Source organism: Electrophorus electricus, chromosome 12, assembly GCF_013358815.1.
Source record: "Electrophorus electricus isolate fEleEle1 chromosome 12, fEleEle1.pri, whole genome shotgun sequence".
Lineage (NCBI taxonomy): Eukaryota > Metazoa > Chordata > Actinopteri > Gymnotiformes > Gymnotidae > Electrophorus > Electrophorus electricus.
The window spans coordinates 11,179,055-11,204,587 of record NC_049546.1 but is presented as its reverse complement, the minus strand read 5'-3'; the positions used below and the strand labels follow the sequence as shown (position 1 = coordinate 11,204,587).

Below are 25,533 nucleotides of genomic sequence, written 5' to 3'. Positions count from 1 at the left end.
GCCCATTTAACACAAGTATAAAGCTGACCCTGCCAGTAAATAACTAGGCCATCATTAGCTAGCTGTATTCAGTGTTACTAGTTTACAATCCAGTTCAACCTTATGAGATACTACAGCTGTCTATATACCTAGCTACATAGAGTGTTATTGAGTTCAAATAATATTTTGTATGCATGTAAAAACACTTCAGATAAGACAGTAATTAGCAGACCTGCTGAACCGTCAAACGAACAAAAACATGCCTATTCTGTAAATTAGTAACATACTCTGAATGTAGCTAGCTGTCCAACCCAACTAGGTATCAATACTTAAGACTAGGTATTAAGTCACGTTAAATAGGATTTTTAATCAGTGTTCTTTAAGGCAGCGTTCTGTAGAAAATAGCAACAGTAAATATGCAAGAATGCAGAGCATGGACAGGCCAGCTGTTCATTCAGTATAAGCCTTACCAATATAACAATAAAACTATATTTACGATTACTACAGTTATCAGTTACTCGGTTTCACAGTGTTTCGGAACTAGAAGAGAGACCCGTGAAGCACGTGGAGGAGATGCGAATCTTGCCTGTTTATTCACTGCGTGATATAGGCCCGCTTTTGTAATCTTGTAGAACGTTTATACATGAACTGTAGAAAACGTCCAAAGCTCTTTGATACGTTACTTGGGAGGACAAAAGAGCTAGGTCCAGTAGGCTTTGTCGTGTAAAGCACAAAAAAACAAACAAAACCATCTTCTGCGTGGTATACATGCACACGCATTCTACGTAAACGCAATTTAAAAGGTACAGTACACAAATTATTGACCGTTACACGTGGCAAGCGGTTTTAACATTTACTGAGAACAGACTTACATTACAGATATCTGAAAATAGAAAGCGGACTACTCTAAGCAGTGAAGATTCTAACGAGAGCATCAAGAGCACCAGGTCTGCAGACATTGGTATTATGCTAGCACCATGAAAGAAGCTTGCTAGCGACCAGAAGTTCCGCAAATGCTTGGGGCCCCCAGGCCAATGACCAGTTGACAAACTTTAAACGACAGCAGTGGCAATGTGCAAGGTTTGCAATGACACCGAGACCTGGATCCCCTAAAGAGCCTCGTGATTTTTGCCTATGGGCCAAACAGACTGTAGAATCTCTACTGCTTGCGATAGCGGGTAGGATAATCGGAGTTGATGGTAAGTTAAACAGTGCAACAGGTACCGCATTGGACCTGCTTTAAAAAGCAACACCACCAGTACCAGGGCAAACAAGTTTATTAATATAGTCTAAACACCATAAAACTCAAAACACAGTGGAAAAACTGGTTCTGAGTTCAGGCACAAAAGAGCGTCACTAACATTTAACGTGGTTACCATCATACATCTGTAAAAATCACTTCGTCAGTACAGTCTGATAACTCATATTTCCACACCACACCTAATAAAACCCCACATCACAAAAACCAAAAACAAGACTCAAAGTAAACACTCCTAGAAGGATCAAAAACGTGACTCAACCCCCTGCACACAAGATACAACACAGATTATTCCACATCATAAACGAGGCAGAAAACCAACATTAAAAACATCTTTAAATATCACCTTACGCCATATTCCATATTTACCGAAATTGCGCTTACCGACTTAAAATGTTTTTACTTTTCCCACCGCTCTCCTTTCATTCAGAACGCAACCTACTCCGCTGCAATTCTGCCATTTTCTGTTGTCTGTTCGCACCTACTAGAAAACTTTCCAAAGTCCACTCACCTTTTAGCCTCTACCATCTTTATACCGCTCAGTTCGTCGCACTTAAATTAAATACTTGCGCTCATAACGAACGGGGTTTCCCCCTCCTTAATTACACGGGTTCTGTGCATGCGCCTTTCCCTCAGTCGATCACAACCCTATTCCGTTTTCACAATATCACATAAACAACGTACGAAAAACAAGTCCTATGTGTCTGTGTTGGAAAATATTAAAGGTGGCTTACAAGCAGGCGGTTCTTGTGCGTGCTATGAAATATAATTTCAGACAGCTAGATGGGCAGATCTTGACATGACTATTTCAACAGCTCAATGGAGACAAAACACATTCTTAAGTATTGAAAAATTGAATGGCGCATCATTACAGTAAAACAATTCAGGCACAAAACAGAGCTTGTCTAGATCAACAACAAAAACATGCATCAGCTCAAATCAGTTGGATCCAATTAAATTACCAAACAGATATTATGAATTTGAATTGTGAAGTCATCCCTTAGCATATCGGTCGAAACGGTGCAAAATGAAAGCTCTATCAAGGCAATAAAAGGACTAGCTGGTGTTACACCCTTTTTCCATAATGCATTCTGAGATATTTATAAATATTTATAAATTTACACCTCTACCTTTTAAGATTAAGATGACATAAGAAGACATATCATCTTATTTGGTGGATATTAGGAATGGGTGGGGTGGGGATGGTGTTGAGGATATCAGAGATGGGTGGGGACAGAATTCTGTCCCTGTGCAGCTTTCTAGTACAATCAGTCCATAGGCAGTGGCTCATTTTGTTTATCTCGCTTGCTGACATAAGGAAGGTAGTCAAAGTCACACCTTAATGAAGCTTGATATATATACCTAGATTACCTGCTAGTACATTTTCGTGTTATTTAGCTAGCAAAGCCTAAGCTTAATTTGGTTTGAGTATTAAAAATATAGACAGGTGAACACCTTGCTTCTGAAATTTCCAAGTTAACATGCAAACTCTGGCTCCCATAGTCTCTATTGCACAGACTCTGGCTGTAATTATGAAACACACAAAATGGCATTTTCAAGTGTGAACACAGTGCTAGAACTAAAAGTGGCTATATTGTGTGAGTGCATGATTTGAGACATAAGCTATGTCTCAAAGGCCTTATCAGCTATTTGATGTCTATCATCAAATTTGTATAAGTTTGCACATTGAAGATACATGTCAAGCTTGGTTTGAATTGCTCTCAAGAAAATTATAGAATACATAATATTATATAATACTTAATGTTATACCACATAATATTATTCTGAATATTATTGTGGCGAAGGCTGAGGGCAGCAACCGCTACCTGAATCTCAAACCTGGGTCATACAGGCAGCAAATACACAACATGAAAACCGGACAAAAGAGGTTGCCTTTCAGGATGTGACGGTCTCTATCCCGCTGCCTTCACATTTGTGTAGCACATCCCTGCACTTCACACTTTCCATGTGTCTCATGTATCCACCCATTATCCAGGGTTACAAAAAATAGATTACAGCAATTTTTCTGCTTGTGGTTTTAATTTAATATTCAGAATAATAAGATCCAAGGACAAATATGCATTTTAACTACAACCTAGCATCCTAATTAGATCTAAATATTATTCGGAGCTTTCCCTATAGATGGGACCAGCGTTCTTGACGATTTAAACCTGACGTAATTGTGATGTGCGCATGTGCAGCAGCTCGCCTCGAGAGGTAGGATAAATCGACAGAACAACTAGGTTTCTCAGTCTAGTTATGGAGTTTTGCAGAATGTAAATACACAGATGGCTGTTAGAATTTAAAACATTCCCGTCTTCCACTCTAAATCGCATATTTGCATATTCATGTTTAGCAGGCGAAGCGATATATTTGATGGTGCTAATTGTTCTTTTTTTTTCTCTCTAAATTCATCAAAAGTCAGATGATGGTGGATCAGTCTGCATTTTCAAGGTAGGCTATGTTGTCACGCTTGTTTTAGTGCCTTAATTGCCTGTTGTTAGTAAAAGTGTTATTGTAAAAGCGTTTTTTATTTTTTTTTCTATTGCCAGTGGTTGCTTGTTACGGTTTGTGTTGTACCATATTAGCCCCGTGCCGTGACCACGCGCACAAAAATACGAAAATTGCGCTACTACATGTGGTTTTTGGACTATAGATTACGCACTTGTAGCTGAGATATATTATGTATATGACTAAAACTATTTAGAAATAATAACATTTCAGATAGAATACTTGCCAGGCATTGATTTAATACGCAATTCTGGGACCTGAGCGCAAGAGACAGGGTGGAGGCCCATTTAAAAATGTGTATTAATTTTTAAAATCTATATGACTTATTTATTTATGACCCCTCTCCCCCACAAACAGTGCGTGCCCCTTCCCTATAATAATGCCAGGGAATATCTGGCTATATTGTTGTTAGAATATATGAGCATAACCAAAATTCATTTCTTTGCATTCATACGCTCTAACAAACATCTAAGATCAGTATCAAGCATCTGTCTTGAAAATAATAAAAAATCTTATACACATTATTTGCTGATGAAGAATTATTTGAAGATGTAGGAACACAAATATTAAGCATATTTATACATTTTCTCGATAGGCTCTGGAGTGTGGAATAGATTAAAAAGGTTTTGGTTTTCTCTACAAAAATATGGAGGTGGGCTGATCAAGGCATGGAATGTCAGATCTAAATATTGGTTCTATTGAGCTCTCTAGTAAATAAAGGCTTAGGACATATGGATGATACAATGTGATCAGATAAGGGGGTTGTATTATGTATGATATTTTAAGAGATCATGAACTGAGCTATGTAAACAACTATCACTATGAACTATCTGGTTTTCTAACAGGCTGTATAGAAGAGTCATTAGAAGGTTGATATTTTAGCAGGATCTCATCATTATATGGTTACTTAACAAGCTTCCCAGACAAAATGCAATGTCATTATGCGTGTGGTTAATTCTTGCTCTAGTAGTGCAAGACAGGAGGGTCATTAGGCCTGTTTTATTATTATCTGCATGATTTACCTTTGTATGCTACGAAGTGTATGGCAGCATGGGCATCATTAGGCTTGTTTTAGGGGGGCTGTGCCCTCCCTTAAATGTTTTTTATCCCCTCCCAATGAGCATTCATTATTAGTTTAAATCGTCAATCTCATTCATTCTACCTTATTTTAACAATCCCGTTTTGTCTCCAAATTCACAATACACTGAGATAAATAGGCACTAGGACTAGTTTTTCACACATCTTTGCTATTTCAGATTGCAAAGGAAGGATCATACATACATCATACATAACTGTTTCTCGATCTGAGCACTGAGTTTTTTCATATAACCGAGCCCAGCACAAAGATTAACGCTATGCACTCTGCAGCTTTTGCACATTCATTATAAACTCATTTTACAAATACAGGTAAATGTCTGTGTATAACACGTCTTGTAAATGGTACTTTACACTGTAATCCTGATTCACTGAGATGACTGACATTGTGCTGTGATTAGCTAGATAAGTGAGTACTGTTTTATGATTGACTGGTTATGTAACATGATCCAATGTAAAATTGGGTGCTGCACTACTTAACAAAATTCGGGTTATTTAGATTTTATGTTTTATCCCACTTGTGACTGGTATCACCAGCGCCTGCCACATGTCCACATATGTTTTGGTCATGTCTGTCCTTACATTATTATTGGTTAGATATCCTTTAATACCATCTCAGTGAGTATTACATGTACATTTACATCATTTAGCAAAAGTGCTTTGTCAATTACTAATAGAATATATCCTAGTACAGTACTAGGATACCAACATACCAAAGAACTAGAATACTGTAGAAATACAGGGATCAGTGCTCATCCTAGAAGTACAAAATGCATAAGGTTTATCTTAAACAATAAGTGCAATAAACAATAAGTGCTAGAGTTTGTTAAACAACATAATATCCTACAATAAATTTCTAATTTAGTCAGTTAATATGGGAGCAGTGTCAGTTGTCCTCAAGGTTTTAAATCTGATGCTTGCAGCTACTGGAAGCCAATGAAGGAGTAACCTGTGAACCTCGGAAGATTGAAGACCAGTCGTGCTGCTGCATTCTGGACAAGTTGCTAGAGGTTTGATGGTGCTTAGAGGAAACCAGCAAGTAGTAAGTTGCAGTAGTCTAGCTATCAGAAGAGACTGCACAAGCACCTGGGTGGCTTCCTGCGAGAGAAAGGGCCGAATCCTTCGTATGTTACAAAGGAGAAATCTGCAAGGCCGGGTTAGATTTGAAACATGAGTTGAGAACGACAACTGGTTGTCCAAAGTTATGCACAGGCTACAGGCAATTTCGGATGGGACTCCCCTCAAACTACATGCAGTCACTGCCCTTTTTGGTCTCATCCTCTTAAATTAATCATTGCCAAAATGTAAAGCAAATCTTCTAACAATTACCACTCTTTTAGCTAGGCACTTGATTTTGCTGGGGTGGAAATCTCCTGCCCCTTTCTCACTCTCAGTGGGTTAGAGAGGTTCTTCGGTGCTCCAAACAGGAGAAATTCAAATATCATCAGAGACTCATTGACCACTTAGAGCAAAATGTGTTTTAAAAAAAATGTTAACACATAAAGAGTTGACAATCCAGAGTGACTCATATTGGTAGCAGTGGCATAATGCATAATTAAGGGACCCCACCACAAGTTGCAGTGTGGAGGATTTAAAATTTTTAAAAGTTTTAAAATATATATATTTACGATTCTCTCCTGGGGGGTTGTGTGATATGTATCTATTCAGATGTAGTCAGGATTGAGTTTTTTTCTTTTCTTCTGTTGGTCTTTTTTAGTAAGGTTAGTGCATACTTTAGTAATTGCTTTTTGCGTCATCGCACTGTATATTGTATGTTACTGTTGAGATGCACTTCTTTGTTTGTAAACACCAATATACACATCTTGTTAACTGATATCTAAATATTTATCATATATATATATATATATAATAGTTTACATCATAGTCACTTGTACATAAGCCAGTGATCATTTTGTAAAACATGATAACTCAAAACCCAATAAACAAACCGGAGGGGGGAAAAATCATACCTTCTGTGAACAGAAAAGAGAAGGATGATGTTAAATTCATATATATACATTTCTATGGAAGGAACAACCCGGACTTACAACCTGTTTTTTTAACAGGGAAAATTGGTGTTTGTACAGGCGAATCTGGGCATGGCACTATCACTCCTGCGTCCATGAGGTCTTTGAACACTAGTTTAATGCCTTCTATGGCTTCTGGTTTCAGGGCATACTGATGTTGCTTGGGCCTGTAATCTGACTTGGGTGTGATTCTTACTGGTGCTAGCCCTTTAATCAAGCCTACATCATTCTTCCCTTGTGCCCACAACACATTGGGAACCTTTTTTTAGGAGGGGGGACTCAGGAAGAGGAATGGAAGCTTGTTCCTGCCATCCCCCGTGTTCTTCTACCACCTCTACATGTCTTGTAACCTTGAGAAGTTTGGCCTCAAGTACGATGCAGTCTGCGCATCAACTCTCATCCCAAAAGATTTACTGGACACACTGTGGACATTAAGAATGCATGGGTGAAATTTCGACCCCCTTCACTTTGGCAAAGGAGAGGGGGTGAGTAATGTTCTAGGGTAGTGTGTCCAGTGGCCCCTACCGTAATCAATGTTTTCCCAGATAACGGGACGTCTAATTCCCTATCCTGAATTACAGATTTAGCAGCGCCTGAATCGCACCAAGAATGACATACGTATACCCTGCACTGTTAGGGATAGTTGCGGCAAGCAAGAGTAAGGAGGTGCGGTATACTTCAGATATCAGGGAGAGAGAGTGCGGTGTGGATGATGTGTGTGATACATTGTGAGGGCTGCTTGATGACTTCTGTCTTACATGAATATGTATCACCCTTCTTCCGCTTCGTGCTGTTTCTCATGTGCTAATCTCATGAGTGCAGCTAATGTATTTTTTGTCCTTTTTCCAGATTATCGTAAAGAACCTAAAAGAAAAAGCCATCTGGAAAATAAAAGAGCCTACAGGTCCGATTTTGATAAAGGTAGGTTACAAAAATAACCAGTGTATCTTATATAACAGGTTATAGTTTTGCAAGTAGCCAGTGAACCTTATGAATAGCTAGTTTGGGCCTCTTGAATCGCTAACGTTATCCAGCGCCATTTTAAAAATGTTTGTAAATCCCTTGTAAATCCCTAGTCTAGACGTAGCGTTCGCTGCATAAGTTAAAGGAATAGCCTAGGCTATTGCATGGTAAATACAAAATGTTACTATTTTTTAGCTAGTCCAGTACTGTAGTCTAGACGTCAACGTTTATAGACTGCTAGGTTATGGTCGGAAGTTAATTTTCATTACTGTGCATTAAACGCCGTTATAAATTCTAGCTATAAGGTATATTTTGGCCAAAAGCAACATAAACAGCATTACCAACAGACCACTGACAGCATATTTGTATCAAATTATATTATATCGATTTGCTGGCAACAATGTAACGGCAGGTAAACAGTTTATATGCTGTTTACTGGTCGTACCCTCTTTATGGTTATCGTATGTGGTATTAGCTGACTAGCTGAATTTTGTCAAATTTGAGGGAAAAAAACCATACCATCTTAAGATGGTCAGACTGGTTGGAACGTTATAACTGGTTTATATCTGGTAACTGGCTAAACCAACTAAGTCTAGCTGGTAGCTGGTTTTCCACATGTGGTTTGATTGTATAAAACCAGCTCTTAGCAGGTATTCTGTAAATGGTTTATAGCTAGTCATTTTCATTTAAAATTAACTTTTGGGAACTCATAGCAGATGTAAATGGTCAATTGACGTAACCAGAATAGACTGTTTCCAAACCCTGATCATGGAATTTCCCTGTCTGGAACATTTTGTTGTTTTTCCTATTACATCATCAATGGGTTGTTAGTGAGGTTAAATTAGGTGTGTAGGATATGTAGGAGGGGTTTAACATGTGTGAACACACGTGCCCTGGCTTTACCATCAATTAACAGATCATTTCACTCTTATCAGATTCTGAACCAAATAGGCAACTGTAAGACACATTTTTAAAAGACATTTGAAAACTAAAAAAAACGATACTACTTCAACTATATACTTTAACAGCTCCCTTAGTAATTTTTTTTTAACAAACTAAGTTTAATAAACAATGTAATAATTACATTTATTAAATAAAAAATAATGTACTTAGTTATTGATTCACTTTCCTTGATGTCTTGGATTTCTTTTCCTGTTATATAATGTCCAAATTGTCCTGCTCTGGACCTCAGGTCTGTATTGTATTGAAGAGAAATTAGATTTCCCTACCTCTCCAATTGTTAACTAATCCTGTCTGAATAGGGTTTTTGACTGTCAAAAATTAAGTGGAATCAAAAATTGCTTATTTTTTTAAATGAACACTTGATTTTTTTTTCCCCCATTCTATAATCCTCCATGATTTTTATGTTTTCAGATTCTTATTCTTTTTTTTTTGGCTTTCTTACTTACTCTTTAATATTTTAAGTATGTGAGGAGTCAGAGGGGGCCTAGGGGTTGCCTTTGTTGTCAGACATTTTTACCTTCCAGACTAAGGCTTGTCTGTGCCCCAAATGCATCCTGCAGATCCTGTACAAACAAACTGTCCTTCATGCTCCCTTGGATTCTCTTCCACTGGTGTATATATTGATGTAAACCCCTTCATCAATGTGCATCTGTATAAAATAATTTTTTTAAAAATCAGTTTTTAATTCCACAAGCATATATAAATAGAATCAGTAAAATCTGAGACGTACCACAAAGCATAAAAACAAATTGGATAAATAAATAATACCACCATATTATCTTTAATAATAACAATCTTGCCATATTTAAATTTAAACTGAAGTTCTATACTCTGAAACCTATACTCATACAGTAAATGTGGTATATTTTTAAAAAATGTAAAAAAAAAAAAAAAAAGTACATTTTCTTTTTCTGAAGCTTGCACTTTCTGGTTATGTTTGTTTATTTCTACTGCAAACATAACATAAAGATTATTTATGGCTTGGTATTAGTACTAGACAGTTGTAGAATAATTAATAATTAAATAGCATTATATTATATACAGGCACATCGCAATAAATTAGAATATCATCGAAAAGTTAATTTATGTCAGTAATTCAATTCAAAAAGGGATACTCATATATAGATTCATTACACACAGAGTGATCTATTTCAAGCATTTATTTCTTTTAACGTTGATGATTATGGCCTACAACCAATGAAAACCCAAAAGTCTTTTTCACAATATTCTAATTTTCTGAGATAAAGACTTTTGGGTTTTAATTGGCTGTAGGCCATAATCATCAACATTAAAAGAAATAAACACTTGAAATAGATCACTCTGTGTGTAAGGAATCTATATAATATACGAGTTTCACTTTCTGAATTGCACTACTGACATAAATTATCTTTTCGATGATATTCTAATTTATTGAGTTGCATCTGTATATCTCACAGATCCATCCCTTTCAAAGATATGATTCATCCTTCATGTTTTTATCGGCAATAAATTTACCAGCTGTTGCCTGAGGTGTGTTTACAGAGGCTGAAAACGTGAATTACCCTAAAATATAATAAAATGTAATTTGAACAAACTGCACAAACATCTAAATAATCATATTTGCAGCACAATGAATGTGAATGTAAATTTCAGCAATATAAATATGACATTTATAACCAGTTTATATTTGAGGTACCAGTTTAAATTTGAAAGGTAGATGATGTAACATTCATTTCATGGGGTTCTAAAGTTCCAAGGGTGTAGACCAGTTCTTTTTCTTTGAGTTTAATAACTTCACTTCTGCCATAGCAACAACTGGCAATGCAAACAGATATGTCATTAATGCAATGTCCATTAGTATTATAATGCCTTGCCCTTGGAAACAACAAATCCTTAATTCACTAAGCCTTCTCTTGGTTTCTCTGCTGTAAAGCTGATTACACCTTCTGTTTCCTCTTACAAATTCAGAAACTTTTTGCTTGCACAGCTGATGAAGGACCTCTTTCCAAAATTTCCTGTTTCTCTGGAATCCTTGTGTACTTCACTTCAGTTTGAAAAATCTCTACATCTCACTGCAGTTACTCACCTAAAATCTTTTGGATTTATATACAAGTCAATTAAACTTTAGGAATATCAATCTGTCCAGTTGTAAAGCATAAGTGATTGTGAATCAGTTTCACCTGCTTTGGTACAAATTAAAGTGACAACAGGTGTACTGGAGAGGCAACAGCAAGACAACCCACAAAAAGGGAATGTTTTTGCAGGTGGTGCCCACAGTTCTCTCCTTATCCTCCCTGAATGATTCTTCTCTAAAGTACAGTAGTTTCCCAATTTCCCTATTGCTAGTGTCGTCACTACTGGTAGCATGAGGTAGTCCAGCTCCTCCAGAATGACACATCCATATGTGCCAAAAAGGTTTGCTGTATCTCAGCACAGTCTCAGGAATGTGGAGAAGATCACAGTTCATGATTCATTACATAAGGAGAGCTGGACAGGGCCATAGAAAGGCATCATGCCAGAAACAGGACTTGTATTTCTTCCTTTGTGCAAGGAGGAATAGGATAACCACTGCCAGAGCCCTACAAAATAACCTCTAGCTGGCATGTGTCTTTTCTGACCAAACTATCGGAAATGGATTACTTTAGAGTGGTAAGAGGGCCCAGTATGTTCTAGTGGGACCTGTTTTCTCAGCCACCACCATGCAGGTTGATTAGCATTTGCCAGAGAGCACCACAATTGTCAGGTCTGCCATTGTCACTTTTCTTCACAGATTAGAGCAGGTTCACACTTGGCACGCGACAGATGTGAAAGAGTCGGGAGACATCGTGAATTTTATGCTGCCTGCTACATCATCCAGCATGACTGGTTTGGTGGTAGGTCAGTGATGGTCTGGTGATGCATATCCTTGGACAGTTGCACAAACCTCCACATTGTTCAACTTGTAAAAAAAATGCAAAGGGAACTGCAAAATGTAAACAAATTAATTATGTTGAACGCTATTCCAGTATATTTGCCAGCATGAATACAATTAGTGACAACACACTGGATTTTTGCATAAGTATGCCTGAACTGGCCAAACTAGACTAACATTAAATAAGGTAACATTTGTATACTTTGAATTGCTGTTGTGTCTCAGTTCAGTTTTGAGGAAGAGAAAAGGAGGATGTTATTCAGTGTGCCTGTTGGTGTGATATTTATAGATGTCTTATTGTCAATTGTCAGGCCATTCATTTAACAGATTACACAAGACCAGTGAGGTCAAATAGCACTATTCTGCTTCTGAAAGACAAAACATTTGGAGTAGTTAATAGTATTTTAACTTTTTCTGATGGTGCCACAGACAGATGCATTGTACTGTTAAATCTGTCCTGTTGGTGTACCCCTTTTGCAGAATGGGAGATAAAGATTTTTTTTCTTCCACACATTTTGTATGCTCTTTCATTAAAGACTACTTGTTGGCAGTTGCTGCTAGTGAAATAGTAAACAAATACATATACATGACCCTTACCAATGAAAATTACACCTGCACATTTAAATGAATAGGATATCTAAATGAAATGTAAACTTTATTTAGGCTACTGTATGCTTACATTTTTACTCATTTCCAGGTTCCAGTTCCACACTAGCTAATGGTATTTCTCTTTCCCCAAACATTCATGTTTAATATATTTCTTTGTAATTTTCTGGATATCTCATATTTTGAAACCACCATGTTTTTATGCTTGTTTACCTTGGGCAAAAAAATGTAATTCTTTTGCAGGAATAATGACTTCAGGCATTTGGTAACTAGTGCAAGTCATGGGTTTGTTTAACTTTTTTATATAGGTATGACCAAATGGGAAGGTGGTGGCTGTCTGCTGCGGAGGTGAAAATGGGATTCAAATGTGTACTGTCAGTATGGGGAAAGCAATACCAGTATATCATTTTTTTCTGAGGTAAGTAGTAGACATACCCAAATCACTTTTTTTTTTTTTTTTTTTTTTTTTTTTTTGCAACAAGCTTTAAAAATAAATTCAGATAATAAAAGAATCCCTACTTCTATTGCTTTCTATATTGTTTACATTATGAACGGGCCAGCTGTCTGTGCATAAAGTGGTCATACCTTGAAATAATGACCGTGATCCAAGTGACCTCTCTCCACTCCCAGTGTATTACAAGTAAATAAAGTATTATCTTCAAAATTTGTTTTACTTATAATGAATAAAGTCAAATCAAACAACACTATATACAGGTACTTGAAAAATGAACCTCTTGTACACACAAAGCAAATCCCATGTGAACCAGTAACAAATTGTCCACATGAAACACGTTAAACAAAGCTATCTTTGCGTAAATATAAACCCACATTTTATGACAGTGCTTCCACGGCAACTCCTGCGTCTGATTGCAATATGGCAAAACTTAGGTTGCCTGGGTTCTTTTTCCTTCCACTGGATGAAATAACCTGATGGTATATTAGCCATTACTTTAACACTCATAACCAACTATACAACTGTATACCAGATGCTTTTAGAGGAGCCTCTATTACACTAAAGGGCCAAATTGTGATGTGTACAGACAGCAACCGTTATTCTTTCTTTCCCCATGAACATGGTTTGACATGGAACGTTTACACTGCTCAGGCACGGAATTCTAAGCATGTTTGGCTGTTTTGTTTTGTTTTCCCCCCTTGCAGTAGTGCAGTAGTGCATTGGACTGTCCAGGAGTACCAGGTGTAGTGATCGACCGATATGACGACAGGCCAATTAATCGGGCCGATTGGTGCCATTTTTATACATCGTTCGAGGCCTGCGCCGATGAAGCCGATAAACAAAAATGCCTGCACGCTCAACGCAGCTATAAGATATCCAACGTAAGTAACAATCGGTTACATTTGCTAATGGGAGATTTAACTTGTTGTCTTACGTTAACAGGACTCTGAAAGCTAGCGTTAATGTTATCAATTTGACAACAAGTTTTTGACCGCGGTCAAATTATCCGCGATTTTTGGTCGTAATCCGCGTTTTTAATCCGAATTCAGTTATATGCGCGGTTTTACGGTATTTCGCTGTTCACTGCAAACTAAGGCACCCTAAGCAAAGAAAAAAAAAAAACGACTGTCGTATTTATGAAGAGCTTTGGTGTAGACATGCACTTTTACTACTTTTGTAAGTACAAATATAGTCTGTAGTTTACTTGCATCATTACATTATACACAATTAGAAATACATTTAAATATCTTAATAAGCACTCTCCAAAATGTTTATTATAGTTTGACTGCCAGCTAAGACGGTGAACACTGAATGAAGTGAAATGTTGCAAATGTTCAGGGCAGAGGGTACTCCACTGCTGAAATACTCCACTTCCAATTGAGTGGTGACCCCTATCACCAGATCAAGTTTGAAAAGATTCTACTGTACCAGTTTTTAATAAATCTATATTGAAGCCCTTGTATTTATAATGATGTTTAAATGTCCATTTAATGCATAGAAAGTATGGTTATCTATTTCTCTGATTTTTAATTTTTTTCCCCATATTGCCAAAACAGTTATACTAACCAAAGCGTGGTAGCCTTTGCCTGTCACCAGTGCAAATTTTGACAGATTCTACTGTGCCATTTTTTTCAAAAATTAATTTTAAAGTTTTAATGTCGTTAATGGGCTTGGAGACAGTATTTCTATTTCTCAGAAATGTGTCATAATGCCAAAGAGATCCACTATCCCATAAGAGCAGGAGCCCTTGGCTGTCACCAGTGTATGGCCAGATTTCATTGTACCATTTTTTCATAAATCCATATTAAATTCGTACTACCTTTAGGTAAATGAAGGAACTCTGAATGGCAGCTTTTAAAATTCTAATATTTTGTCTTTTGCCACCATATTGAGTCAAATCCTCACAGAAACTTTGCATTACCAATACCAAAGAATCTGTAAATTCAGAAAAATAACTGCTGAATGCAAATGCATAACAATGAGAATGCATAAAAAACAAATGAAAGTGTACTTAAAGCTGAGCAAACCTATGCAATTGGTAGAAACTCTTGATTTAATGATGTATCATAATGCATTTCAATGAAATGTGACAATGTGCATTGTGATGATGAATGAAATTGGATTAACTGCTCCTAATTTCTTTTACTTGTAGGGGACTAAATTTTTTTTGTTTGTTTGTTTAAAATGTATAAGAAAAATTTGCATTTTTGCAGTGTTTCTACACTGAAGAAATAAAAAGTTATTTGTCCTTTTTTTAAAAATATCATGATAAAATCGCATCGTGAATCCATATTGAATGCATCGTTACACCCCTACTCTTGATGGATGTGTTCATTAGGTCCTAACAGACCTAATCTGATATTTAATCCCACAGGATATTGTTTGTTTTATTTTTGGTCATAATCTTGATTTCCATTGGCCTTCTAATACTACTACTTGCTGATACAAATCAAAAACATGGCGTGAAATTTGCAGATCACAGTCAACGACAGGTAAGATTATTTATTGTTTATTTGTTCCCTTCTATGTTCAGCAACCTCACACAAATGTAGGTTATAGTTTGTAAGCATCACCTTTTGGATTCTCTAAGTCATATTACAGCAATCTTCATTTTTCCAGGCAGCGTCATAGACTGCATGAAAAAGTCTTTGGATGAAGTATCCACGCTTTAAACAAGTTACATTGTAGCCTCTGCTGCCAGTTCTAGCATGTTTGTGACTTTATCATCTACACAACTATTTTTATTTTAAGTTATAAAAGTTATCCGATAGTCTTACACCCTCACCCAAAATTCTTGCAACTCCCAGTTTGTACACTACTGCTTTAGATTACAGCTGTAGGCTATTTGGCACATTTAGAGAGACCTGATATTATTTAACAAAACCTACTGTACACAAGCTGTACAAAGAGATTTTAAAAGGTTATAATAAATGATTCAATTAATTTTCATCATTACCTTATTTTTAAGTTGTGTTTTTTTAAATGCTCATTTAGATGGTCTAAAAATATCAGAATATCACACTATCATATCTTGAAAATATTTTATTTCGGTGTAACGTGGTGCAGTTGTGAGGTGGACGCATACGCTGAGAAGAGCGAGATTTATTAAGGGCATCAGAGTCATAATCACAGTACAGGGTCATAAAGCAAACACGGAAAGTCCATCAAAACATTTTAAACAAACAAACAAATGCACGGCAACAGATAAGGGAGGCAGGTTATAATGAATAACAGGACTTGCATAAGTAGGGATATGCACAAATAACTAGGACAAGAAAACACAACAAAGGCTAGGTTAACAATAACTACAAGCAGAGAAAACACAAACAAGGCATGGATTACAGTGACCAGCTGTCACACAGCAAGATGGGTCAGAAGCTCGTGAATGACGAAAGGCAAACAGTTTATTAACCAACAATTCAGGTAAAAATTCAGAGAGAATGTCAGAGACTCAAACACATCCAAAGGGTAAATCCAGAATCAGAGTAGCAGATAGCAAGGCAGTAAGACGGGGTCAAACAGGAGTAACAAATGCAAGGCCAATCTCGTAAATGGACTAGAAACTTAAATAGGGCAATACACAAATAAAGCTTAGGTCAATGTACTACACTCTGCATGCTCAAGTAATTAGAGGCAATACTTCGCAATGAAGCTTGTGAGCAGCATATATAAAGGCGATTGTAATGATGCACAGATTAGTACTCTGGGGATGGTGATCTCCCTGGAGGATTCTGGGAACTGTACTGGTGGTTCCAGAGTACCCCCCAAAAAAGGTGGGACCACCCAAACTCCCTCGGGCCTCTCAGCAGAATGCAAACCCCTGGAAAATCCTTAAAGGCTATTAAAATCCTTAAAGGCTACTAAATAATGGCACCAGTCATTGGGGTTGTTAAAACAAAAGATTCGCAGAAATTTCCTAAGTTCTTAGTGGGTTTACACTGTCTATTTGATTGAGGGTGGTACCCAGAGGTTAGGCTAACAGACACTCCTATACTTTCAAAAAACTCCTATGCTGACCAAACGTATGAGGTGAACTGGGGCCCTCTATCCAACAGGATGTCCTCTTGGATCCCATAATAACAAAACACATTATTAAACAATGCCTCTGAAGTTTGGAAGGTGGAAGATATGGCTGTAAATGGGACAAACTTTACTCCTCGGGAGAAACGATCTGTGATGGTTAGTATGGTCGTGTAACTTTCAGAAGATGGTGAGTTGGTAACAAATTCTATAGCAATATGAGAGCAAGGGCATTCCAGTACAGGTAGTGGCATCAGTTTACCTGCTGTCAGGGCTTTGGGGGTTTTACACTGAGAACAGGTGGAACAAGAAGAAACCAACCAATGTACATCTCTGGTTACAGATTCCTATCAGTACCGATTGATAATCAGCTGCTTAATATTTTAGTTCTTCCACATGGCCTGTAGTCAAAGATGAGTGGGCCCAAGTTATGAGTCGGTCCCTGAACTGTTCTTACCCATAGGACATTCAGTTGGCACCTCTGTAGTCTCCAGAGCTTTCTCACTGTATCTATTCCCCAATAGATAGATGCGATTGTTACCTCCAGTGGTAGAAAGTTCTCTAGAACTGAGCGTGAGATCTAGTCTTCCTGAAAAACTCAAGATAGGGCATCAGCTTTAGTATTGCGGGATGATAAGTGATTCCAGGATGATAAGTGATATTGAAGATGGTTACAACCCGATCTAGGCTCCTGATCATAACAGGGAAAGGAGAGACAAGGAAAAGGATATAACAAAGAAAAAGGAGGTATTTATTTTGTAGAGGGGTGTACTTCAGGAGACGACAGTGCCAAAATAATAAACATTAAGTCCTAGAATGAAAACAGAGCAGATAACTTACCTACCAGAGAAATAATAGACATAAACAAACAATAACCTGCCCTGAACCAAAACAGAAGACAAAAAGAAAGCTCAAAAGAAATGGCATCACCTCCCTACTTCCCAAACTATGAGCAAACATATAACAACAGAATAATTATGTAAGTATAACACACTATGTACACAATTTACATCAGCAACCAATTTACGTACGGGACATAAGTGATGATTAAGAACGGGGTTACAAAGTCAGGGTCAGAATACGGAGGTCTAGTCCAAAAACTAGAGTTATAAAATGAAACACACACTAATTACACAGACGTAATGGAACCAACACAAACTCTTGCATACTCAAAACCACAAAAACATATATTCACAAAGGCACAAATCAGTCACAATTCAACAAAGTATGCGGAAGTAAGAGGCAGTTCCATCCCCGCCCCCTCTTCTCACTCGGGTGGGATATATATAGTGGTGTGAGGTGGGACAACCAATCAGCACAAAGGGCACCACACTCACGTAGGACTGTCAGCACCTGGCGTGGCGCATGGTTGGAGGCATGGATGACGAGACACAGAACCTGAAACAGAGGAGATACAAACAAAATGACCCACCTAGGGTCGTAACAAAGATAAACCTGAAGTAGAACAGAGACCCACAGGCTTGACGAGGATTTGATTGTTTAGCATTACCTGAGTACTCCAGATTCTTATGGTCAGTCAGTACTAAGAAAGGATGATTTGCTCCCTCCAGCCAGTGTCACCACTGTTCAAGGGCCAATTTGACAGTGAGCAACTCTCTCTCACCAATCCTGTAGTTTCTCTCTGCTGGAGAGAGCTTGTGTGAATAGTATCCTACTGGATGTAACTTGCTGAAGGTACCTGACTCTGGTAAGAGGATTGCTCCTACCCCAGTCTCTGAAGCATCCACCTCCACCACAAATAGCCTAGAAGGATCTGGGTGTTGCAAGATAAAAAGGTAAATGCTGTCTTCAGGGATGTAAGAGCTTCCTTGGCCTGTGGAGTCCACCTGAGGGTTTTGGCAGAGCCTTTCAATAGGTTGGTGACAGAGGCAGCAATGGTACTAAAGTTCCTAATAAAACATCTGTAGAAATTGGCGTACCCCAGAACACAATGAAGCTCTTTAATTGGTGCATAGTGAATGAAGTTACCCTCAACTCCAGAGTCAGTCAGAGCTGAAAAAAACAGAGACCTCTGACAGTGCAAAATAGCAGGAATCAGAAATTATTTGGTTACCAACCCCTTTGTGGAAATACTCACCACATAATTGTGAGGTGAAATCTCCACATGCTGTTCAGGGGTCAGTACCTTGTTTATGCGTGAGACAGCTGGGCATTTTCTGACAGTGTCCAGCCACTCCGCAGTACATACAACATCCCTCTCGGCATCGTCTCTGTTTCTCCTCTTGTGTGAGGTGTAAGGGTTCAGGGTTGCTGTCCTCTTTGTGTGAGATGAGTGAGTGTATAACAGAATTTGTGCCTCTTGTAAACAGTATACTCGCATAACATGATACAACAGAATAGACAAGGAGGAGAGCCTCTCATCCTTACAGACTAATTCCATCAATATTTCCTCATTAAGGTCATTACAAAACGTCCCAGTGAGAGAAGGTTCATTCCTGCCACTGCTGGTGCCTAGAGTCCAAAATTCACAGGTGAACTCTGATACCGGTCTATTGCCTTGACGTAATTTAGCAAGCAATTCCCCACTGGTTCGGCCACTGTGGGTCATCAAAACAGCCTTAAATTGATCTAGGAACTGTTTGTGAGGCATCATATTAAAACTACTCCATACAGCAATGGGCCATTCAGGAGAGTTGCCTGTATGCCAGGAAATCAGGAAAGATATCTTGGAATGATCAGTACTAGGAGCAGAATTAGTGAAAAATATGGAACATTGCAGCAAAAAATGCTGACACCTTTCAGAAATCCCATCAGAAAGCTCAGACATATTCATGGAAATTTCTCCTTGAAACCACAGGATGAGGGGACAACACAGGAGTGTTGTGTCTAAAGGAGGAGGGACCTAAAGCCTGTAAATGTGTCATGAGCTAAGCCATAGGAATCTGGTGCTCTTCTGATTCCATGGATCAGGTGAATCCCTCTAAAACCTGCTGGTGTTGGCCTTGGCTTGCCATAGCCTTCGTTAAGGCTTCCGAATCTGGTTTGCATGTAGGTGAAGTATTCTGTCATGTAGCAAGACAGGTCAGACTCTCACAGATGACAAAAGGAACACATTTATCTGACACCTTTTATCCAAAGCGACTTACAATTATGACTGAGTACAAGTTGAGGGTCTTGCTCAGGTACCCAACAATGACAGCTTAGCAGCAGGCTTGAACCAGCAACCTTCTCATTATTAGTTAAGTACCTTAACCACTGAGATACCACTGTTTGTTATTGACTTACTAAACAGTTCAGGTAAAAATCCAGAGAGAAAGTCAGCGAGGCAAACACATCCAAAGGGCAAATCGAGAATCAGAGTAGCAGATAGCAAGGCCCCAGGAGGGGCCAATTGTGACATTGGGCAACCAGTGCTAATTATCTCTTTTAGGCAATTACAAATATTCTTGTTCAGATGGCCACAAGTAAATTATAATAGTAATAACAACAGCAACAACAACAACAACAACAACAATAATAATACCACCATATGGTATTTTGGGGGGTTGGGTAGGTGACTCTTTGCCAAGCAGTGATCTATAACTTTAAGATAACTGAGTTTTTAGCATCTAGTTGTTTACTGTTACTTGCTTGCTAATTATAACATACAGGATGTCCAAGAATGATGGTACTAGTTTGACATCTCATGTACCATGGTAATATGACTCCAGTATTCGTGGAGGGTTATTAGTACCAGGATCTTGGATAAAATGAATCTGCCACTGTTCCCTTGGGCAAGACATTTAATACCTACTACCATAGGCTGTACTCTTCTGTTTGTTGATGCTGTATTTTTTGGCATGAAGAATTTGCACATTAATGTGTAAATTGCATGGGAATCAAATCACAGTGACATAGTCACACTTTATTCATGGATAAACTAAATTTTTAAATAGCTTTGCATACAAACAAAGGCCCATTCAGTGGTTAAATACTTGGTTTTGAAGGGCTGAGTTATTTACCTTTTTGGTTCAACTATCACTATGAAGTTGAACTATTGTCGACCATACTAGAATCACAGAAGTTCCATGCGGCTTTGATTAAGAAAGCTATAAATTAGACAGCAAATGGGATGCTCCCATTCATTAGCCTAAAATTGGCAATGCAATGCAGTCCTAGATCAATTTGCCAGTAATGCTACCACTGCAAGTATAACTTTATAAACTATAGCTACCTATTTAGCAATCTATTAACTAAGTTATCTAAAAGTTAACTAATACTAGCTTAAATCTATGATTGTAGTATCTTAATTCAGAAGAACCTCCAATAATCTTAGCTAGGTAAGTTAGCTAAGATAACACTTAAATTCCCAAAGGGAAATAAGAGGTAATGTTAGCATTTGCTAATATTAGCTAGATACATAGCTAATATTAGGAAACTGCTAACAATTAGCTAACATAATGCTATCTTATACAATTGGCTCAATTTGCCAGAACCACCAGTAGAAGATATGCGCATAACATCACAGCTGGTGGGAGTTATTGTGATTACACCCTCTGAGTGGCAAGTTACTACCCATGTTATTTATTAACTAAGGCTAATTATCCCCAGCTTTTAACGTCACTAAATACCATTTATCATACCATCACTAGCTTTTACACAAATTTTGTCTTGCCTGAACTACCATTAAAAATATATAAGTAATGAGCTAAGCCATTCCAAAAGATATATTAGATAGTTAACTAACACTAGCTTGGACATATCTGGTGTTAGATTTTGCACAAGCTAATAAGAAATATCTACATATTGCCACAGGCTGGAATTAATATTGCCTCTGATCTTAGTTTTAGAAAATATTTCTTAATTATCTGTTAACATAAGCAGCTCTCTGAGTTGACAAACTGAGCTGGTTTGCTAATATAATTTTGATAATGCCTCAATTAGCCATGCACATTTGTGTTGGTTTTCTTTTTTTCTTTAATGGTGTAAATAGCCAGGCTGTTTGGCCAGTGCTACTTGAAAATAGATGTTGAATTTTTTTTAATTCATTTGTTTGTGCTTGCCACTGCATTTTAAGTCATGACTTTGTGTTACCCTAGTGTATGTAGACACCAATATAATTATAGAACTTGAAATATGATTTTTTTTTTTTTCCTCAGCGTGTCCATAATTATGTCAGAAGTGTGTTGGCCAGAGAGTGCCGACCATCTTTTGCAAGAAAGAATATAGAGATGATGTTTCCTAGTTCCACACCAGTGGCTGAGCCTTTTTTACAAAAGAACAGCAACTTAACAGAACAAATGTTCAGGTATCCTCTGCCATTTGGATTACTGGACATACAACCCAAGATAAAGAATATCTTGAATATCATACCCATTTCATCATCAGAGAAGACTGGTAGGCATGGTTGTCGCCGATGTGTTGTGGTTGGCAATGGTGCCATACTTAGAGGACTGGAGCTTGGGCCTCTTCTAAACCAGTTCAATGTCATCTTAAGGTGAGTCCAGATTTGAAAAATTAATTGTTTTTGTTCTGAACTGTAACATCTGAAATGATCATTTTAATCATGTTTTGGTAATGATTTTTAATCATTAAATAAATGCTTTATACCGAGGTACACTTTCACAAAAGGCAGACTTTAAATGTACATTAAATTACATAAAAGAACAAAATTACATTGCTACAAATCATAAAATAATCAAATGGAAAATGATAAAGAAGTAAACTACATAGTTATAGTATTAATATAGATTAAAAAATATTTTAATGCAATATTAAGTGTTGTAATTTTGACATCAAGGATAGTTTATATGTATGCTAGCTAATTATTGTTTTCTATGAGACTATCTACCAGCATCTACAGATAAAAATGTAAATGCAGCAAATACAGCAGCTGAACTGTCATAGCATCCAGCAATGTATGCTCCATACTGAGTTATTCTTTCAAGGCAAAAACATATTACACTGTTAATAATGTTGTCACTGATATATACAGAGAGATGGATGGATAGATATTCAAAATTGTAGTAAAGGAGTTTCCAGAGAAACAGGAAACGTAATGTTTCGGACATTGTGAAAAAGTAGATGTTTAAATCATAACATTAGTTCTGTGGGCTTCTAAAGTTCCAAGAGTTTGGTTGAGTTCTTTTTCTTTAGTTTCCAAATTTTCATAAAAGATGTTCTACTTTTCACAAAAATCCAAATCAGCCTTAAACAATATTGTACCACAACCAACAGCCAGTACATTCAAATGTTACTTACTTTTAACAATTAATTTAAATGAAATTACATTTTCAACATGATTTGCTGTTTCTTTGCACTACCTACATATTGCTGTGATATTGCAGTCCTATTTTTATTATGAAATGAGATGCAGTGAACTAACTCACTATTTGAGTAGACTATTTACCTGATGCTTTCTAATGTTTACTTAAGTAGTAATGTAAATAACTAATTCTACTTGAGTAAATATTATTTTAAAGTAAATACTTTGACTTGAGTACAGTTTTTTGGCTACTCTATCCATCTCTGGTCTATAGTAATTCAGGTAAGAGATTCTGTTTTTAGGAAGTGGTGTGATGAGAGAGGTCTTGAACTAAGCAGCAACACCACACTGAGCAAGGGACAGATTGAAAAGAAGGATGTAGGTGCTGCAGGGGTGAGAATATGTACTGTTGAGGTGGGGACAAGTTTGCAGGTCGGGAGCTTCAGGATGACTGTTTCAGGTCTTGAGTAAAATATATCTTCTCATCACTTGGCAGATTGAACAGTGGCCCCGTGAAAGAATTCAGTAGAGATGTTGGGAACCGTACCACCTTCAGGATGAGCTATCCTGAAGGCAGCCCAAAGATTTGGGAAGATGTGGATCCTCAGCTTCAGTTTGTGGCTGTTATGTACAAGTCTGTGGACTTCAACTGGCTTCATGCTATGATCACAGGAACAAAAGTTGTGAGTCTGTGAGAGCCGACTTACCCATAAAATGTTATTAAAATGAGAATATTTAACATTATTGATTAGAAACCATATAAAAGTAATAAAATTGGAATCCATTTTATAACAACTGGCTAAATAATGCTATATTAACAGACATTAATAACACCTGCATTTCTTTCAGTCATTCTGGGACAAGCTGTTTTTCTGGCAGAAGGTGCCAGGCCATATTCCTGTCGCACAGTCCAAGATCCGTATCTTGAATCCGGAGATCATAAGGCAGTCAGCCTTGGACCTACTTGACTTCCCCAAACCTAAGCAGCGGCTCTGGGGTTGGGATCAGGTAAATGCACTCTCTTTACAATACAGACATACTGTCCATGTCTACTTTCACAAATATTCCAGATAATTTTATGGTTACAGTTTGTTTTGAACTAAAAGTAAAACTGTAATGTCATGCTGTCGTTTGCCCCTCACTGAGACACTTGGATAAATGCTTATGGAGCTGTATTGGTTTGTTTTTTCCTGGCTTCCACAGGAGATGCAAATATAAGTCTATACGTCCCTTTAGGGTCATAATTTGCCACAAATGAGATGTACCATGTTATTTGACATAAGGGCATGAGCATGGTGATGAAAATACAACCCAGAAGAAACATATAAATAAATGAAATGTGTCTCAAAACTAAACTCTGTTTGCTAGCTAAAGCTGTACTATTGAAGGTTGATGTAGCTGGCAAAGAATATATAATTTTTTAAATTACAAAGTTTACACTTAATGGTAGGAATGGGTTAAAACGTTCTGGTCTGCTAATAGAATTCTGATCACTTATTTTCTTGTGTTCATGTTTAGAATATTCCTACCATAGGGATGACTGCTGTCAACTTGGCAACCTATTTGTGTGATGAGATCAGTTTAGCAGGCTTTGGCTACAACCTCAGCCAAAAGGATTCCCCATTGCATTACTATGACACTGTATCCATGACAGCTATGTTAAAGGAGACCATGCACAACGTGATGCGTGAGAAAACCGTTCTCCAGAGAATGATTGAAGCAGGCAGCGTTTCAGATCTTACAGGAGGGGTACACTGCAGTTTCTGCTAAAGCTAATGCCACTTTGAACTGACAAAGACCTGTGTATGAGCAGGACTACTTGAACAGTATTACCACTGCTAACATTATCTTGGAGGTACAAAGTCAAATCAAGATTCAGAAATGCAATCGTGTTTTGAAATGCGAAATTAGAAACTAAGATCACCATAATCTTAGCATAATGCTCTGATGTATTGATAGCCAAAAGACTGTATACAGTGTTTTTGTTGTAATTAATGTGCATGTACTGAAGTGACTTGTACTGCACCGTTTATCCCAGAAAGTGTTTATTGCTACCATTACTTGTTTGTTTGGTTTTTTTTTTTTTTTTTTTGCTGGTTGAATGAACATTTACAGAATTTGGCAGACGCACTTGTCCATTGGCTATCTGAAAAATACCAATACACAACAAACCTACAGTCAACTGCATATGTGTATTCCTTGTTCGTTTTTTATTTTTGTATGTTTTAGCATGCAAAATTGGTTAGTTATATATTTGCAAAAAGAGAACTTTACTTGTGGGTGGACTGGCACAGTGGCCCCCAGAAGATCAGTGGGCCTGAGTGGCCGAGGACATATTAAATTTATTTGGTGATTTGTACATATTTTAGAATTTCGTTCTTGCATAGTGATGAGCTTTGATGGGCCCTGTGGTCTAAGGCCCCTGGCAGTCAGACCTAAAAAAAACTAGGCATCACAATTATAATAACAGATGCACACATTTAAATGAAGGAACAATTTCTTTTTATTCTTTCATATACCAGTCAGGTTGTAAGTATGCTGCTTTGTCATGTGAGAGTTTGA

General features: G+C 37.4%; 1 protein-coding gene across 9 annotated transcripts; it reads left to right on the top strand.

Annotated features, from left to right (window-relative positions):
- Positions 1-3,464: 3,464 nt before the first annotated feature.
- Positions 3,465-25,153, top strand: st3gal5 (ST3 beta-galactoside alpha-2,3-sialyltransferase 5). 9 transcript variants are annotated; one of them, XM_035532003.1, is made up of 12 exons: positions 3,465-3,691; positions 5,767-5,885; positions 7,140-7,355; positions 7,452-7,536; positions 7,720-7,791; positions 12,601-12,710; positions 13,451-13,627; positions 15,121-15,238; positions 21,866-22,203; positions 23,468-23,654; positions 23,821-23,979; positions 24,490-25,153. In XM_035532003.1, the coding sequence occupies exons 7-12, from the start codon at positions 13,506-13,508 to the stop codon at positions 24,739-24,741; spliced, it is 1,176 nt and encodes a 391-aa protein (XP_035387896.1). In that variant the 5' UTR covers positions 3,465-3,691; positions 5,767-5,885; positions 7,140-7,355; positions 7,452-7,536; positions 7,720-7,791; positions 12,601-12,710; positions 13,451-13,505; the 3' UTR covers positions 24,742-25,153. The 9 variants fall into 9 exon arrangements, with proteins under 9 accessions (XP_035387896.1, XP_035387894.1, XP_035387897.1 ...); XM_035532001.1 differs by lacking the exon at positions 7,452-7,536; XM_035532004.1 differs by lacking the exons at positions 7,140-7,355; positions 7,452-7,536.
- The last annotated feature ends 380 nt before the right edge of the window (positions 25,154-25,533 follow it).

Coding starts and splice junctions, on each gene's coding strand:
- st3gal5 (XM_035532005.1), top strand. CDS start 13,506: ATGACGACAGGCCAATTAATCGGGCCGATTGGTGCCATTTTTATACAT. Junction 13,628..15,120: donor GCAGCTATAAGATATCCAAC/GTAAGTAACAAT, acceptor TTAATCCCACAG/GATATTGTTTGTTTTATTTT. Junction 23,980..24,489: donor GGCTCTGGGGTTGGGATCAG/GTAAATGCACTC, acceptor GTTCATGTTTAG/AATATTCCTACCATAGGGAT.